The sequence below is a fragment of the Nesoenas mayeri genome (genome assembly GCF_963082525.1).
Source record: "Nesoenas mayeri genome assembly, chromosome: 3".
Classification (NCBI taxonomy): domain Eukaryota; kingdom Metazoa; phylum Chordata; class Aves; order Columbiformes; family Columbidae; genus Nesoenas; species Nesoenas mayeri.
Genome location: NC_137544.1, coordinates 48,606,353 through 48,625,041, shown reverse-complemented (window position 1 = coordinate 48,625,041; position 18,689 = coordinate 48,606,353). Strand labels below are relative to the sequence as shown.

Sequence of the window (18,689 nt, the reverse complement as noted above, 5' to 3'; positions counted from 1 at the left end):
AATTTATGTGCTATTCTCCCCATACCGTTATTCTGCAGAACTTAAATTACTGGGGTCATGTAGTACGAGTGTGTCAGGAAACGAAACTTGCACTCACGTTGACTAAATGCTACAAATGAATAATGTTGGCGGTAAAATCACAGGGGAATGGGTGCATGTGTGCTGCAGTTACACTCACTGTTATGAGACAGGCAACTCACTGTGGCAAGAATTATACTCTCCTGAATGTGAAACTGGCCTGTTATATAGCAATGCAAATATGTACTTGTAGATATTTGAGCGTCTCTAATAATTGACATATTTACATCTCATTATTTCCTCTAGTTGACATTGTCTTGAGTGTGATTTGAGTTTTCAGCTGTAGTTACTGTTTATTAATGTAATCCTGTGAGAGGCCAAATCACAGAAATATCGACCCAAGTCAGAAAGCAGTTTATTTGATCCTTAACAATTACCTTTCTCTACAGCAAAATCTCTACCAATGATGGTATCTGAAAAGTTAGGTTTTGCTCCTCACTTTCATTATTTTCTTTTGTGTGATGAAACTTATCTTGAGGAAGGCAGAAAGGCTGAAGGTGTTCGTGCCTCGCTATAATCTCTCAATAGCTAAGTAAACCTAAATACTAGATTTACCTACAGATCTTGAAAATACTTGTTAGCGCTGATTCCTCTTAATATGTGTGAGAAGGAGCAGTAGAACTAAACCAGACCCGTCTAACTAGTTGCTTGCAATGCATTCTAATAAAAAAAACAAACCCCAAAACAATCAGGGAAGAGATCATTAGTATTTCGTAACTCTGCCTTCCTGAGAGCTGCTGGTGCAGCTACGCTGGGGCTTTGCTTCCTGCCCAAGGGAACAGTGCAAGTGGTGATGAGTAACTTCTAGTTCTTCCCACAAGCCTATGGTCTCTCCCATGGTGATTTTGTCCTTCCTTCCGTAACCCTTCCTGAAACCAAGTGCATAGAAACATAGAGCCCGCAGCCTTTCAGAAAGCAAATAGCAGGCATACTGTGGGAATCACAGAGGTGTGGTGGTGGTAGGAGCTTGAGGAAGAAAGGAGGAGATGAGGAGGGTGATGAGACACAGAAGAAGTTGTGTTTGAGAGAGAAACAGATAAAAGATTTTTGCCAAGCTTGCAGAAGAAGACTCGTGCATAAATTAGCCCATAATAAGCTGCGAAGGAAGACCTCTCAAGATTTAGTGGTGGTTTATTTTGAAGAGATGAAGAGGATAAGAAGTTTCCTGTGACAGAGTGAGTGGGTTAAGAGTTTTCCAATAGTGGTGCAGGAAAAGGAAGGAAGAGCTTGAGGGGGTGGAAGAGATTCTTTTCAGCCCCCCACTTGATAAGAGAGTGCAAAGCAATGTAAAATAGAGGGTAGGTCAGAAGTGAAATATTTCTTGTGAACTACTTGACATAGAAATCTAATATGTCGGTGTATTTCCGGCTCATCCAATCTAATCTGTTGTATTGTAGGGAGGAGTGTTTTAGTATCTTTCACAAATTTGCTTTGAAGATGAGTGTTTTCACATCATGCATGACTTAAAAAAAAATAAAATTGCTGTAATTCAGGACACTACAAATGTATTTGCACTAGCAACCAGAATTTCTGTGGAATGTTCTAACCCAATTTCCCTAGAGATTTCTTAGTAACATTAAGTTTTCCCATATCTTTTGAAAATACCTGCTGAAATGGTGTGTTTGCCTCCTCTGTGGCCTTAATCAATCTCATGATTTGCATAGATGCATTCTGACCTGAGTCTTTCTCCTCTATTTTTAGCTGCCGAGTTCTACGTTGTGAATTAAGAGTCTATTTGCATGTGCTCACTGCTGCTTAATGTATGGTTCAGGAGATGATATGGTCCACATGTATGACTGAGGAAGAGATTGTTAGTGGAAGTGACTGGCAGCTCTTACATTCTGCTTCTGAAGATATGTTGTTTTTTGAGCTTATTTGCTGGCATTTGAGAACTGACACAGGCTGCAATGTTTTAGTCTTTTCTACTCAAGCAAAGTATTAGAACTTTAAAAAGATTTATTTGTTTCAATAACAGTGTCTTTGCCTGAAGCAATACTGAAACTGGTCCAGAACAACTGCTTTTGGAATAAATTGGCTAACTTGGCGTGTGACTTTAGGAAATGAACCACAGTTTCGACTTGTATAGCAAATACAAAAACTTTCCTGTTTTGGCTTGATTTATGAGTGCCTATATCTAAATAATTTAGGTTTATAAAAGATATCCCGGCTCTGGGGACTTGGTTTACATGGGTCACTTGACTATAAGTTAGATGATTGACAGATAAAAATGCTAGTTGTGATATTAGAAATTATTATAGGTCTTGTGAACTTCAGCTATCTCAACAGATTCAAGAAGAAAAGAAGTACAGAAACCTTGTAAAACAAAATCAGTTGTTAACAAAATCCCGTGAGAGTCTTTAAGTCAAGTGATACTTCTGTATCTGAGTTTCTTGTTAATATTTTCTTAGACTTTTGCATGGGACGACAAGTCTTTCATTTAGCAGTGGATTTTATTTTGAGACTGTATGAAATATTAGTGTATCTAGTAAGGCTGTCTGAAAGGGGAGGAATGTCGTAGAGATAGTGTTAACTGACCTTTGCAAATTTTGTGTCAGTTTTATTTATTTATTTTTAATTTTATTTAAAAGCAAAACTAACTTTTCGGGTTGTGAAAAAGATTGGAGGAGCCAAGACTACTGGAATAGTGGATCTCTAAAGGGCATTATTCATGTTTGCTTCAGTCTTTCCTGGGATTAGCAGTTTTTAAATAAGTGTTTTCAGATGAGGCTACTGCATAACTGCTTGTTTTTCCCTCAGTTGTCATCTGTTTTCTCCAAAGATTGTGATTTAGAAATATTCAAGGGTCATTCATCTTGTAGATTAAAGCACCCTGAGGTCAGGCTTTCCAACAGGCAGAGCAACAGCTCCAGTTTCCTGTGCCTGCTGAGAGTGTCGGATCGCTTGCTGAAGGGTTCTGGTCTGAATAAGAGCACAGATACAAACTGGGAACAGTCTCAGAAAGTATGGCTTTAAACATGTGTTCCCACAAACTGGGCCTCATGTGTGTGTTTTTTTTTTTTTTTTTAATTCATTCCCTGCTGGCTTAAGTAGAAGATGCTATTGATTTCTTTTTCAATCAAGTGGAAATAAATGTTATAGGGAATTGACTTGGAAGCAGAAGCTAGATCTGCTGGAATGCAAACTACATCAGAGGTATGTTTCACTGTTTTGAAGCAATGTATCTGGTTTCCTCATGCATTAATTGCAGGAAGAGTCAATGCTTTTTATGTGTCCAGAACGTTTTCTGCCTCTTCTGTCCCCCCTTTCTTTCCCTGCCTTTGCTAGAGCACTTTAAGCATTCACGCAGGTGACGATGGGACTGCTCTGACTGTGATTGTCCTTGACTTGCCCACCACTTTGGTATGTTCTGGGGTCTGAGTGCCTGAAGAGATCTGATGATGCAAAGGCCACTCAATCATGAAATTCTAGCCGCAGGAGATTAACTGTTTGACTCCTAAGTAGAATCTTTTGACAGAAGTGCTTCTTATGGCTTGTGAATTCTGCAAATTCAAAGATGTTTACAGAAAATTCTCACCCGTGTCAATACTTCCATGGGTTACCACGGATTCCTGCTAAGATTTATCACTTTGCTTGCTTGAAAATGCCACATTCATTGCTTTGGTTCATTATTGTCAGTGCAGCTGCCAGTGGATTTCAGCCTGTGTCTTTGAATGTGTCTGCTCTTGAAACAGAGTTCCTGTATGACTTGTTGCCGTGTTCTCGAGGGCGTTGTAGACCTCAAAGTTAGCTTTATGTTCATACCTTTTGATTAAAACCAGTCATTGTACAGGATAACCGGTTGTTCCTTTGTCCAATTCTGTCATGCTCCAAATGAGAAACAGAGGTAGACAAATTACCAAATTGAATTTGACCTTCAATTCAGAACAACCAAAAGACCGTTACAAGTTGAATGCTATTTATTCTACCTTTAGCATGAGTTCAGTGGTGGGGAAAAAGATCAGTGTAAAACTTTATCCAAATGATGCTCTTAAGCTACAGAAAGAGCGTGAGAGAAGCCTATTCTTCTTATGGGACATGCAGTTTTGAAGTTCAAAGGAGGCAGAATGTGGCTTGGGTTCCCTGGGAACAGATATGATGATCACTGACTAAAGACCTTGTTCCTTGTTGGGAAGTAGCAAGACTTGCTTAGTGGTTCGAGTAAAGACATCTGTAACTTTGTGAAATCCTAATTGTCTGATATTGAAGTGAGGGGAAAAATGTAGATGCTCCATTAGCAGTAATGCACTGGAAGAAATAGGCTTCCTGATATTTGGTGTTTTAATAGTAATTTTCCATCTATCAAAGTTGGACTATTTAGCCAGATTTAGCACTACGGAGAAAGACGTGATGCACATAAAGCTGGACTGTATAGTTACAGTATGTTTTTACACTACGGCTTCAGGACCTATTCTTTATTAAATGACTGAAAGCCAGGTAGCAAATGTTCTTGACGTGAAGACTTAGCCACAAACATTCTTCATATGAGTGATTTGATGGAACAAAAGGCAGATTATCTTTTGGGAAAGTCTAAAGGACCTTGTGTCTGTAGCCTTGGTAAATAATTCACAGATAAATAAAAGCTTATTTCCTCTGTATTTCAGAGGTAGTTTTCTCCTTGCTGCTGCTGCTTTTCCTTATTTTAGGGCCACAAATCCTGACATGCAGTATTCTTTCTGGAAGGGGGGTATTTCCTAAATCTGTTCTTTATCTGTAATCAAGCCTGTCTAAAAAGAAATAACATCAGGTACAGATACATCCCCTGCTTTAATGTAGCAAATGCTGGAAGAAATTACCTGAAGCAGCAGAAGAATTTTACAGCTTTCAAGGTTTAATGCGAATGCTTCAGCTTTTACCTTTATAAACAGGCTGTCAAGTCTGCTTATGCCAATCTGTTATAAACCTACTTGTATGAAATTCACAGTTCTCAGTCACTCAAGATATTTTGGAGTCAGTCTAATTTTAGCAATGGCAACAGCTCAGTAGCTGGTTGAGATCTCTGGATATTCAATAGATTTGGAATGGGGGTGGCAGTGACTGAAGTTGTGCTCTCTTTCCTTACAAATACAAACTTTCGTTATTAGGGTGTAAAGGCCAAATTTGAATAAGATTGAGGTAAGATTTCCCATGGTCTGTCTTATTAGAGACATCTTAAAAATCTGTCTGTCGTTGTGACTGTGAAATAGTCTGAAACTGTTATTAGCAGTTATCTATGTTACAAAGATTTTCTGTTAATGTTCTGAATTAGAAACTACTGGAAAAAACAGAGAATATGATTAAGTTATGTGTAATGGTGTTGGGGTAGTTCCAATCTCCTTGTGTTGCTATTAAGAGACTCTTCCTCCCCAGCCTAATGAAATTATAGCTGGGTAAAGGATTTTTTTTTTGTATAACAGAAAATCTTATCAGTGCTCAGAGTTACTGTTTTGTCTTTTTAACCAGCTGTTGTCTCGTACATGAAGAACACATCACCTATGGTAGGTGAAGATTGGAGTTTCTTTTTATAGGTATTTAGTATCTTTTGTGGGACTCTGTGGAATCCAGGGCTGGTTGCAAAGTGTGTTAAAGGAGCTGAATAAATGAAAAAAAGCCCTGAAATCACATTGTTCTGCTGGCAGCCACGATGGCACTGCTCTCTGTCACTGCCTCATGTCACTGGAACACATTGTGTGTGCTACAGCAGCTGCCTCGACAGTGCAGGCAAACACCACGAAATTGTTTCTGGAATATGCTGAGTTGGTGAACCACCGTTATGGGAGACAAGCAAAAATTGGATACAACACCAAAATATTTTTCCTTGGTTTTTTAGATGCTTTCAGTGAAAATTTATCTTCCCCTGGAAGTACTTTTGTCTGCCACACTGACTTGCTGAGGGACATTTGTGGCAGCACTGGCCAGGCAAAGGCACCTGGATAAAAGGAAGCTGAGGGGAGACCTCACCCTCTGCGACTGCCTGAAAGGAGGTTGGAGCCAGGGGGGGTCAGGCTCTGCTCCCAAGGAACAAGTGAGAGGATGTGAGGAAATGGCTTCAAGTTGCACCAGGGGACATTTAGGTTGGGTGTTAGGAAACCTTTCTTCCCAGAAAGGGTTGTCGGGCATTGGAACAGGCTGCAAAACTAGAGCTGCCTTGCCAAGTTGGACTGTGCTCAGTGATGGGTAGTATGAGTGATGGTGATTAGCGAAGTCTTGTGCCTGAACAACTGAAGGTCATCAGCACCCCCTTAAAGCCCCATTTGGGATGTCTCAGTTGGGCTGTGGCACGGCCTGCATGTGAAAAAGTGTTTGGCTTGTAATTCTCTACTTTGCACTCTGGCCTCTTCTCTCAGTCAGCATGGGATGGGTGCGAATGTTCTGTGACAGCAGCTTGGGGCCTGTGACGCCCGTGCTGGGGCAGGGATGGTGATGGCGGTGCTGGCAGGGATGGAGGCCTCTGTTATTCCAGTACTGATGCCAGTCACTGTGGACCATCCCCTGGAGCAATGCCCTCTGTTCCCATCCTCTCTCCATATCCACTGCCAGCCCAGCTTAGACGCCCTTGGGATGGGCGGGGGCTGCCTTCACCCCCTCCCACCGCACAAATGACTGAAGGCAGAGGCACTGCAAAGCCAACACCCAACTGGTTTAATGATTGAAGCAAGAAAGCAGCATCTGGGAGGGGGCTGGGGCTGGAGAGGGGGGCTGGGTGCAGGTCTTTGCCTCCACATCTCCTCTGGGTGTGGGTGCCATGAGGATGGTGCTGGAGTGGTGGGTTACGGGTGACTGTACTGGTCGCTGTTTCCATGTCCATCTCCCTCTGCACAGAAACCTGCAGCTACCCAGTGACATAAACAGGGCCACCTGCTTCTGCTCCTCCTTGGCCAACTTCTTCAGGTGCTGCCACTGGGGCCTCTGCTGGAGTGTGATAGGCACCGAGTCCTCCCGCTCCTCAGCGTGGTTGGCACAGCCATGAAGCCCCAGGGCCCGAGGGATGGTGGGGAGTCTGTGGGATGGGAGGTGCAGCAGCAGTGGGGCCCAGGCAGCTGCTGCCACAGACCCTGTGGTGGGTTTGGCCCCATGGGTGCAGGCACAGCCAGCTCAGCTGCTGTGGTTTGGATCCCCCGGTGTTCAGTAAGTGTGTCCCCCGGTGGGTGCGTCCTCAACGCCCAGTTGGGACAGTGCTCCTGGGGATGCTGGTTCCAGCAGGTGGTGGTGATGCCTGTTGTGGGTCTGTCAGCAGCAGGATGGGGTAGAGGTGATAGACCCAGGGCTCTTGGTACCAGGCTAGGGTGTTGCTGTTGGTTGTGCTGGGTAAGTGCGAAGTGTTGGGCAGGGCTGTGGCCTCCTCTTCAGGGTTGGAGGTGGCAGGGTTGCCAGGTGAAGGTGGCAGAATTGGCACTCGGCAGGCCTGGGGCTGGTGCTGTTGTGGTGGGCAGAGAGGTCTCCCATGTTGGTTTAGCCATTGGTGCCCCATCATCATCTTCTCCATTTTGGTGGGATGTTGTAAAGCAGAGAGGTGTCATGGCCCTTGGGGGCTCTGGCTGGCGTGGGGTGCTTGGTGTTGACGGCCCCTGTGCTCCTGGTCCTGGCAGCACCCAGCAGGAGATGGTGCCTGGTGGCAGGGGCAGGCAGGTGAGCAGCACCCGGGGCTGCCTGTGCTGCAGCTCCTCCATCAGTTGGGCCATGGAGGGCAGGTGAGGCTGGGGGGCAGACAGGGGGCTGGCCAAGGGACTCAGCATGGGGACCCACAAGAGGCTGAGCAGAGGCCTCTCCAGAGGGTCCTTTAGGGGGTTGCTGCAGGGACTGGCCAGGGGACTGTCCTCTGAAGGTTCCTTGCAACTCTCTGGAGAGCTCTGCTCAGGGGTCTCCAGGGGACTCATCTGCAGCCAGGGGTGCAGGTCTGTCGCCTCAGCCCCTGCATCCCCTGAGAAGCTGGTGAGGGGGAGGCTGCCACTCCCCAGAAGGCGTCAGTGTCCCCCAGTATGGCTGCTGCCAGGCAGTCCTCAGGGTAGTCATCCTCTGGCCCATTCTCCCAGAAGTCAGGGACTTCAGTGACAAGGGTGCTGCTAGCCAGGCTGTCGGGGCCATCAGGGAAGGTGTTGTCCCTATCCAGGAGCATCTCTGCTGTCACTAGCTCCTCCTTGCAGCTGCCCTCTGCCCTGCGCTCCAAGAGGTGGGGGAGCTTGTTGAGGGAGGTGGTCAAGTGGGGGATGTGAGGACAATGATTTCTGAGCCCTGCGGTGGCTTCCCATCCTCATGTTCTCCTGTCCCCACTGTTTCCCATCCCAAGTGTGATTTTTGGGGGTAGATGGATTTCCTCACCCTTCTTGGGGTGAAGAGGGCCAGGAAGGAAAGATGTCACTTTTTCAAAACCTACAGTTTTTCTGTCCTGGTTTTCTATGCATCAGGAGGAGTCTCTAGGGGCTAATTGGCTCATCACATTTTCTTCTGACCTGCATGGGTCATTTGCCCTGTGCACCCCACAAACTGCTTTTTTTGCAAGCGGGGGAGACAGGAGGAGGATTGACACCATGGAGGTTCTGGGTCCTCATGAAGAGCAGTCTGACAGAATTTCTCCTGGTGTCCAAAGTGCTTCCAGCCTGGTGATGAATCTCCCATCACATGCAATGGAGCCCATAATTGGTGCTAAACTGTGGCAGGGAAGCTCTGAAACCTCCCCCAGGACGAGTCCTGGTCCGTCACCTGTCTCAGCTGTGGTGGTCAAATGGGAGGAGGAATGATGAGGACAGACAAAGAGGAGGATGGATGAGGTTGAGGACAGATGAGGATGATATTGGCTTTGTCTGCTACTTGTTGCAGTGACAGAAACTGGAGAGCACCAGGAAATCTGGCCAGAGAGGTGGGCTCTCAGGGGCCAGATGGTGCTGGAGAGTGTGTGGGGTCATTATGGCAACACACAGAGAGGCCTTGGGAGTCTGGGTGATGTCACCTGTGCTGTGGTGTCACTGCTGGTCTGGAGCTGGGGACATCCAGTTGGGTTGTAGGGATATTGGCACCTGAGGAGAAAAGGTTGGAGAGTAGAGATCACACCTCTAACTTACAGAATTTTCTGGAAGGTTTTCCACAGCTGTGTAGATGTGACTTGAATGAGAACCTTGTTTACTCCTGTTCCTTCAAACCACCATGAAACAGATTTTTATTTGGATTGGTTTTCCCCTTTTTTGTCCATTCCGTAGATCTAATACACTCTAATCATCCAGAACTTGGAAAATTGTCTCTTTGTTTCTAACTCATGGCAGGGGGGTGGACTAGATGAGCTTTGAAGATCCCTTCCAACCCAAACCATTCTGTGATTCTGTGGCAGAACAAAAATTACTGGAGATGAGAAGGTACATGGGAAGTGCAGGGTCAGGATGTGCAGGAGGTGGGAGGCAGCGTTTGTTTGTCTGGGGCTGTGACTGTTGCAGGTGGAGGGAGCTTGTTCTGAGTACAGAGAAAGCTGAATTGGGCCTCAAGTGTCTTTCTCCTTGACTATCTTATCTGCCTTTTTTTTTTTTTAATTGTTTGTGACCCTAACACCAGAAGATATGAGCCAGAAAGCCAGTAGCTGTGAAATTAAAAGAAAAAAAATCTGTAAACTCTCTAAGAGCATCCTTTTCTAGTCCTTACTACATGTATTACATCCATGCTTGCTCAACTCAAAGGCACTTTCTTCTCTAATCCCCTATTGTTCCTTTTAGCTGTAGCAGGATTCATGTCAGTGTCTCCTTGGGGAACTTTCTAGTTTTGCTTTCTTTCCAGGCCTCTATCAATTTCTTTGAATGAGTGTATACGCTGTGAAGACTTTTTTAAAATATAAAACTCCCTGCAAAATCTACATCATTCTATCATATGCATAACACTGTCACAGGTGTCATGATGCTACCATGGGGTTTATTTACATAGAGAAAATTATTTTAATGGACTATACCATTACAGTGATATTAACATGTCAGTTTATGTTCCCATAGAGCCACTATTTTCATAGAATCAGACTTTTCCTTTTTCTATGCCAGTTTGCTGAGAAATGGATTAAGTAGAATCAGGAAATAAATGTTAGAGGTACTTCTGATGGGAAGCTTTAGCAGCAAAGCTGATATTGGGGACTTCAACAGGGAATGAGCCCTCTGTGTCTCTTGGTACCAGCAGTGGGGCTCAGGTGAGTCTGAGGACGAGCCCCTGACCTTAACAACAGGTCGGAGAAGATGTTTTCTGTAACAGTTTTCATAGAAACACATGAAAATTTATCCTGATGGCTTCAGTGGCAAGCAAAGCACTCAACGTCTTTGGTTTTTCCATGACAATGGAACAAATGTGGCAAGATGTATATTTCTCTGTGTGGGAAATTCCAACAAACTGGTGAGGGAATATACAATATTTTCTCTTTGGGCATTTTCCTATCATATCTCCATCCTCCAAGTGCCTGTTGTGTTTTCTTATTCTTACCTCCTGGCTGCAGTTGAATGCACTTCAGCTGAGTTTGTTAACTGGAGAGCTGGGGTTGTGTGTGAGCTCATACTGGGCAGCAGTGGGAAGGAGGGAAAACAGGAGTAGCGACCAATAGGACAAGAGGAAATGGCCTCGAGTTGCACCAGGGGAGGTTTAGGTTGAATCTTGAGAACAATTTCTTCAGGCAAAAGGTTGTCGGGCATTGGAACAGTCTGCCCAGGGTGACTCCACCGTCCCTGGAGGCGTTCAAGTGATGTGCAGATGAGGTTCTCAGGGACATGATTTAGTGCCAGTGTTGGGTTAACGGTTGGACTTGATGATCTTGAGAGTCTCTTTCAACCAAAATGATTCTGTGATTTTATACTATGATACAGGCCCCTTTTTGAAAATTGAGGCTACAAGGACTTTGTGAGACAAAAGATTCAGAAACACAGTATGAAGTGTAGCATAGTTTCCATTCTGAAAAGTGTTTTCCATACCTGTACCTGAATCAGCCTTGGAGATTCTCTTTTCCCTCTAGCTCTTTTTATAGTGCATAGTAAAGACTGTCCTGTTTGGTGTAGGTTTGTTGCCTTGCTCCCACTCCCCGAGTTTACTTTTAGGTGTTGTTCCAGACAAGATGCCAGCTCAGCTTTTAAAGATTGTATAGTCATTGCCTGCTGGAGAGGTTGGCCTCCCACCCTGCCACCAAGAGGAGAGTCCAGGCCCAGGTTTGAGCAGATGAGGTGACATACTTGTCTGCACTTTCTGTGTGAGAAGTCCTTCCCTGTGCTCTACACACGTCTGCTCTTCTGTTTGCAACATTGAGAAGGTTCCCAGCGAAGCTCTGAGGAATGTGTCAGCAGGCAGGCCAGCAACGCACTCCACAGACAGTACTAAAATGTTAAACTTTTCACCATAGTGCAATGAGGTAAAAGTCTGCTGGTTTCATTCATTATTTTCATGGCCAAAACCAGCCAAATACAACTGGGGTATCCATATCTTGTTTAACTTGTCTGGGACTGGGCTGTAGAAACAACCTGTAGCTCCTGTAAGGTTTTTTAGCAGAGCAGCAGACAGCTGCCCTTCAAAGTGAAGAAAGACAAACCTTTTAAATGTGGTCAAATTTCTTTTCAATTTGCACTCACTATCCTGACCGTTTCACATCTTGAGTTTCTTATGTAGCTCTCAGAATGAGCTAATATATATATACATTGGAATTCAGCATGTATATCATTCTCTAGAAGTAAATTAAGATCAACCTGTATATTCCCAGTCTCTGTCATTTGTGGCTGGTTGCTATGTGGATGAAAAGGAGCCGGCTGAGCTGCTGACTGAATAAGACTTGGTATGGTTTAAGGATAATGAGCAAAGAAAATTACTTTCCTAGTCTGTTGAAGAACATATACCCTGGTGACACCATGTGTGGATTTTTTTGATCTTGTAATTCTTTTGCGTTAGTGGCTATTTCTATGTGCATAAAAACAGTAAAGCATAAGAACTCATCGCATTTTGGGAAGGATTAGGTCCCTTTTTCCATTGAATCATAGATACTTTTGCTGGTACTATTACCTTTGTAAAAGGCTATGGCCATGTGCTATGTATAGAGCTGATGAGCAGCTTGCATAAGGTAATCAGTGCTGAATGTGATGGATTTAGTGGCTTTGCTGCCATGTTCCAGATACTACAGAGGGTTTTTTTGTTAACTTCCAGGTTAACTTCCTTGTCATGGTTTTGCCTTATCTCGGAGCGGGAGGGGGGACGGGGGACTGGAGACGGAAGTTTGTAACTCTGTTGTTGATCTCCCACGGAGTGATTAACTTTATGCTGTATGGCAGCAATTAAACAAAGTCATTAGAGTGTAACAAGATATATGTATGAATGTCATGTTCCGGGCAGTACTGTTTTTCAAGGGCACTGAACTCCTCAGGCTTTGTCCTACAAAGTCAAAATGTTTGAAGTCCATTAGTGTTGCTTACAAGGGCGAATTGTTGTTTTCTATTAGCTTTTTCTACCTCAATCTTTGAGTGTTTTTGTGGTGCACTTTATTTGTTTAAGAAAATGTGCACTTCAATTATTATTTATTTTATGATATTGTGCACTTAATTTAAGAAATAAATTTTTAGCATATAATGTTTATATTAACTGATGTGGTAGTTACAGTTGTATCTTCACTGGGATTGCAGTTTTTCAAGCCTTGATGTGGATAATTAATTTTGAAGTTGAGATGTAAGTTAAATTATCTGTGAATTCAAGAGGGACCATCATTAAAAAGTTTTCGAAGTTGAATAATAGGGCTAAAACAATAGTTTGAACCATACACTATTTTAAAATCCTCCTATTTTTTTACGGTTTTGGGCAAGTTGTTTCTGGTTTTCCATTGGCTTGTTTGTAAAGTAGTTTCTTGTATGATGGGAGCACTCTGAAGTATAATTGCCATAGTTGAAACAGTTTAACTCCTTTGAAATGTTTTAATTATTCTAAGTCTTCTGAACTGTACCTTTCTCTGAATTCAGTAATTCGTACTTTGTTCTTTTCAAAGCATTTGAAAAATGGAAGCTGAAAGTGTTGCCCAGAAAAAGTAGTAATCATATTTTCATCTTTTTTGCATTGAATACCACAGTTGGACATAAGCCAGCTGATTAAAATTTTCTGGGGCAAGAGCACAGGATTTTTCTTTGCACTGTACAAATTAAAATGCCAACATTAAGGTAAAGGATTGCAGAACGGGATATTTATTGGTGAGGGAGAAAAGCTTAATCTCAAAGACTAAGTTACAGCCTTACGCTGCTATGGATTTTTATAACAGAGGCATGCTCTCAATTATTGCTGGTAGGCATGAGGACCCTTGCGTTTGGATGCTGCCCATGGCAATCTGAGATAAAGGGTCAGGAAGTTTTCAGGATGGGAGTATCTTATATCAGCAGTTTCCTTTTTGTAGAAGGTGAATTCCTCTCAGAGCAGTATGAGTTGTAATGCTTCTGGAACTAGGAACAATGTTGATTTTAATCTTTATCCCTAGTTTTGGATAAGGGAACTTGAAGCATGGAGATAGAAGCCTGGTGGTGGTGCGATGTGGTACTTGTTTTATCAGGCAAGTTCTTCTGCCGTGATTTTTGAAAAGTTTTAATAAAAATTGTTAAGTGGCAGCCTTTTAAGGAATGGAGTTCCCTTTCAGTTCTGCTTTGCTCTTTTTTTCGCTTGGATTCAGTAAGCACATTGCCACCATTAGCCTGGACTGGCTGTTGAATAGAACCTGCTTGACTAAACCTTGGTCTACATCACTTGCTCCCTGCCCTCAGACAAACCCCCACAGAGCAGGACTCTCAGGTTAGTTGTCCTGCTCCCAGGCCAATATTTCAATGGACCAGATGAAAATTATTACAAAGACCTCATGTCTGCTTGGCCATCCCTAGCACGAATGCCTTGTGCCTCATACCAGAGCTGTGTAGTTCATTGTTGTTCAGGTTTAGTTTTTAAATTGAATTGCACTTGCTATACTCTCTAGTGAAAAATGTACTGATATGGTATCTGTCAGAAAAGGATTTATGAAAACTTTTCTGCTGTATAAATCTGCACAAGTTCTTGAAATTAGTTCAGAGTTCGCTAGAGTTTTTCTGTATATTCAGCATGAAGTAGAAATACTTCCCTTTGCCTCAAGTGTTTTATAAGATCATCGGTCTTTAGGGGGTTGAACAGTATACTTGCCTATCACACACACCATTTGACATTATTTATTGAATTCTTACAAACTAGGAAAAAGCTAATAAAGTACCCATTTTTTTTTCCTTTGGCCATTTAATACCATTTTATTGAGTAAGCAGAATAGTGTATTTCATCACATTGCGTTGGCTGACTTGGTATTGAGGTTTTAAATATATTTATTTCTCTCTCAAATTATCTTGGGATTACTGTTAAATTAGAAATATTACTAGTTAAAATACCAGTTGCTGGAGATCTTTTGGAAAGTGCTATTATATTTGCTTAACAAGAACAGTTAACTTTGGAAAAGTATTCGTATGGATTTGCATTTCTGCCAAACCAAGTCAATTATACTTATTTAAAGGATGCTATGTTTATGATTCTGAAGCTGTTGGTAAAAAAAACATTTTGTGGGATCTAGAATGTGGTATCTTTGGAGTTCTGTATCCTCGATACCTATTTATTTTGGGTATTTCATGTTTCCTGTGTTTGCTCAACGTTCATAAAACCCAATGTCCTAGAAGTATGTTGTTTGCAGCTCCGTAAGATTTCCTTCTTTTCCCATATACTATAATATCTTAAGTTCCTTGTGCAAGCAGTTCAAGGGCAGCTCTGTCAGTGGGGTGTGTGCCCAGGGAAGGATGTGCGCCAAAAAAAGGGTGTCTGCTGCAGTGCTGTAGTGACTACGTTGTTTTGAGATTCAAGCTGACGTGTGTACGTGGGATTTTTCTGTAATGCATAGTTCAAATGTGACTGTAGTTTAAAAGCCATGACCAGTTTTAAATGCCCAGAGTTGGTTTTGGTTCTGTGGACAATATAACTTTGTCTTCACAGTCTCAGTAAGCAATTTGAGTTATGGAGTTAATACATCGCATCTACATAAGTATTTTGCATAGGTAGCAGAACCTTGTATGAGAGGGGATGGACATTTATTATTTATTCTTTAAAATTTGAACTAATTAATGAAGTCAAAAGCAATTTGTGAGGTAAGGTATGAGCTTATTACCTGTAAAGTTACATATTTCATGCTTCTGTGTCTGCCTCTTGAGCCAAGTTCTTGTAAATTACTAATTTGTGAAAATAAAGGGCTGCTTAGTGGGGAGCAAAGAAGGAGCCTGAATTATTGCATCAGTAGATCCTGGTGAATCCTTCTGTTTAGGAAGAAGACATATCCACTTCTGAAGTTACTCCTGAAAATGTACTTGGTGAACAGGTTTTAAAAGCTGTTACTGCAGTATTTGGCCTAATTTTAGTAATGGTAACTTCTTAGGCTTTCTTTTGCCCTTGAAAAGTTTTGAGTGTTTCTTTCCCTCCCTGCTGCTCCCCCTGTTTCATTACATAATCGGAAGTTGTGTTTAAAATACTGTGATATGAGGCGATGTCATTTTAATTAGCATAGAGGAATAAGAGTTTGATTTAGGAGAGTCCAATCATGTTATATTAATTTGTCTTGTATGTTGGTTTTTAAGATTTGCATCTAAATATCTGAATGGGTGAATGTTTTGGGGGTAGTTGCAAGGCATGTTGTAAATTGCCATCCTTCCCATTTCTCCACAGAAAAGCTGCACAGAGCAATAATGTATTTCTTTCTTTGGCAGTTCCAAAATCATTTAGGTCCCCTCAAAGTAACCCATTCCTTTAGTTTCAGCTGCAGAAGTATCTTCTGTTCCTCCAAACCTACCTGGAGAAAGAGGCCCTTCAAGGCTGTAGCCAAACAGACTTGGGCTTGCTTCCTTAGAGATCAATATTTCACCAAATCCCAAACACACTGAAACAACCTGCTTGAAATAAAGCAGATTGAGAGAGGAACAACAACTATTTCCGAGTTAAGGTGCAGCACCAGAACTCGGGTTTCCCGGTTGGAACAGCTGCTGAGGGATCTCTGCTTCAGAGGGGGATTCACTTTTTGCAGAACTTGCAGCATGTTGAGTTTTCATGTGCAGTCAGAATACATCTGGAATTTTTCTTGTCATAGTTTTGCTTAAAAACCATAGTGCAAAATGTAAGCCAAGCAAAATATTAACTATAGATATGCATTATGTGTTTAACTGCTGCTGAGAATTGCTGAGGAAAAACACTGTAGTTACTAATACATGTAGGCAATTAGAGCTTCTGGTTGATCACATTCTGCTCAGCCACTTCTCATGCTATGAATTTTAGAGATGGGAACGGCAAGGAGGCTGGGGTTGGGCAGGACACAGACCTCTAGTTAAAAACCAGAGAGGCTTAAACTAATTCAAGTTAATTTTTCAGCACAGTGAAATAAAATGGCTTGGGAACAGATGAAAGGGAAACTGAAATCTACCAGAAATGCCGTAGGAGGTGTATATCGGTGCTTATCAGCTTCTATCTATGACAACCAAATCCTTACTGTCAGCAGTAAGCTGGTTATGTTGTATCGCAAGGGCTTCGAGGTACTAAGTCGTTTTCTTGTTCTCTTGGTCTTCCCTCTAAGTCTCTTCAAACTGTGACTATTTAAGAGGACAGTACCATGTCTGGGCTGAACACGTTCACGTTCTCCGGCTTTGTGCTTCAGAGCACGTGGTTTCATGTGCTGTGTCGGGCTTTGTCAGCAGCCAGTGCTTATATAATGAGTATAATTAATTTAAAATAGTAATATTTCAGAAGTAAAAGTGGATTGACAGTGGCTCGTAAAATCAAGTAAGAACCTTGTGATTTCTAGGAGAGTTTTCCAGGCATGGGATGTGACTGTGTGGCTTTTTCATGATAGTAGACAGTATCCTGGGATTTCAGGAAAAGTGTCCTCTGAAATTGTCTGTAGACATATTTGCAATTATCTGTGTGGTTTCAGAGAGAAATGGATATCAGTTAACAAAGTTTCTTTATATGGAAGTTTTTGTTCGGAATTTTTGAAGTCTGTGTTAAAAGGAAATTTGCTTTTAATATCTAAGTGTAATTTATCCATAAAACCAGATTGATTTCTCAGCTTCTTGATCCAGACTAAATTAAAATAAATTGTTATATTATACTTGTATTGATTGGTGTCATTTAAGTCAGAGCTAAAAACATTTCTCTCTATTTTTTTTCTTTGTGTACAGAAAAGATGAAAAGGAGTATGCACTGAAGCAAATTGAAGGTACAGGGATATCCATGTCGGCCTGTAGAGAGATTGCAGTAAGTCTACATAAATGAAAGTATTTTTACTGACATTATTATTCGACAGATATTTTATTTGCTCTGAATTAAGTAACATAAAGATTATCGATATGTTTTCTTTGAAGTATGCAAGCATGAAAGTTACTCAAACATGAGCTTTCCTTAAAATGCTTTCTAAATCATACATTATTTTTTTTTTTCTGTAGTGGAAAGAGGTGTTCTTGCTAGACAATGGTAATGCCTTTTTCTGGTGTAATTTTGTTTTAACTGCTATCATGTGTTGAGAGGGAAATACATGTGAACCCTTTAATGAAGATTTGTTTTAAAAAGGGATGTTTTTAAAATGACTTGAAGGATGGGTCAGGACCAGGGGGCAGGCTGGCAGGGGTGACACTGTTGTGGGCGTCTGTTACAGGCCACCAGATCAGGCTGAGGAAGTTGATGAGGCCTTCTGTGGGCAGCTGAGAGTGGCCTCACAGTCACAGGCCCTGGTTGTTGTGGGTGATTTTAACTTCCCTGATGTTTGCTGGAAGGACCATTCAGCCAGCCAGCCACAGTCCAGAAGGTTCCTCCAGTGCATTGATGATACCTTCCTCGTGCAGATGGTGGAGGAGCCGACTAGGAGAGGTGCACTGCTGGATCTCATCCTCACTAACAAGGAGGGTCTGGTCGAAGCAGTAAAGGTTGAGGGCTGCCTGGGTTGCAGTGACCATGAGATGGTGGAGTTCAGCATCTTGTGTGGCAGGAACAGAATAGCGAGTAGAATTGCAACCCTGGACTTTAGCAGGGCTAACTTTGGCCTTTTCAAGCAATTGCTGGGGGAAATCCCATGGGCAAGGCTGCTTGAAGGTAAAGGGGCCCAAGAGAGCTGGATTGCATTCAGAGATTGCTTCTTCCACGCTCAGGATCAGAGCATCCCCACACGTAGGAAGTCAAGGGAGGGAGCCAGGAGGCCTGCGTGGTTGAATAGGGATCTGTTGGGTATGCTCAAGCAGAAGAGGAGAGTTTACAGGTCATGGAAGCAGGGGCTGGACACTTGGGAGGAATATAAGGCTGCTGTTAGAGGATGTAGCAAGGCAGCTAGGATAGCCAAGGCCTCCTTAGAATTAAACCTGGTGAAAGGGGTTAAGGACAGCAAAAAGAGCTTTTTCAAATACATAGCGGATAAAACTAACACCAGAGGCAATGTAGGCCCACTGAGGAATGGGGTGGGTGCCCTGGTGACAGAAGATACAGAGAAGGCAGAATTACTGAACGCCTTCTTTGTCTCTGTCTACTCTGCCGGAGGCTGTCCTGGGGAGCCCTGTACCCCTGAGACCCCAGATGAAGCCAGGTCAATGGAGGAGTTTACTTTAGTCGATGAGGACTGGGTTATGGAGCAATTAGGTAGT

The 18,689-nt window shown here is 42.7% G+C and overlaps 1 protein-coding gene across 3 annotated transcripts in view; it reads left to right on the top strand.

Moving 5' to 3' along the window:
• The window catches only part of CDK19 (cyclin dependent kinase 19), a 137,566-nt gene that overhangs the window by 5,648 nt on the left and 113,229 nt on the right, over nt 1-18,689 (top strand). For 2 of the 3 annotated variants that reach the window (XM_080342397.1, XM_080342396.1), the window contains exon 2: nt 17,241-17,316. The exons of the other annotated variant lie outside the window; for it this stretch is intronic. In XM_080342397.1, the coding sequence (XP_080198523.1) occupies nt 17,241-17,316 (76 nt within the window). The remainder of the gene's footprint in view (nt 1-17,240; nt 17,317-18,689) is intronic. 3 annotated transcript variants of the gene reach the window in all.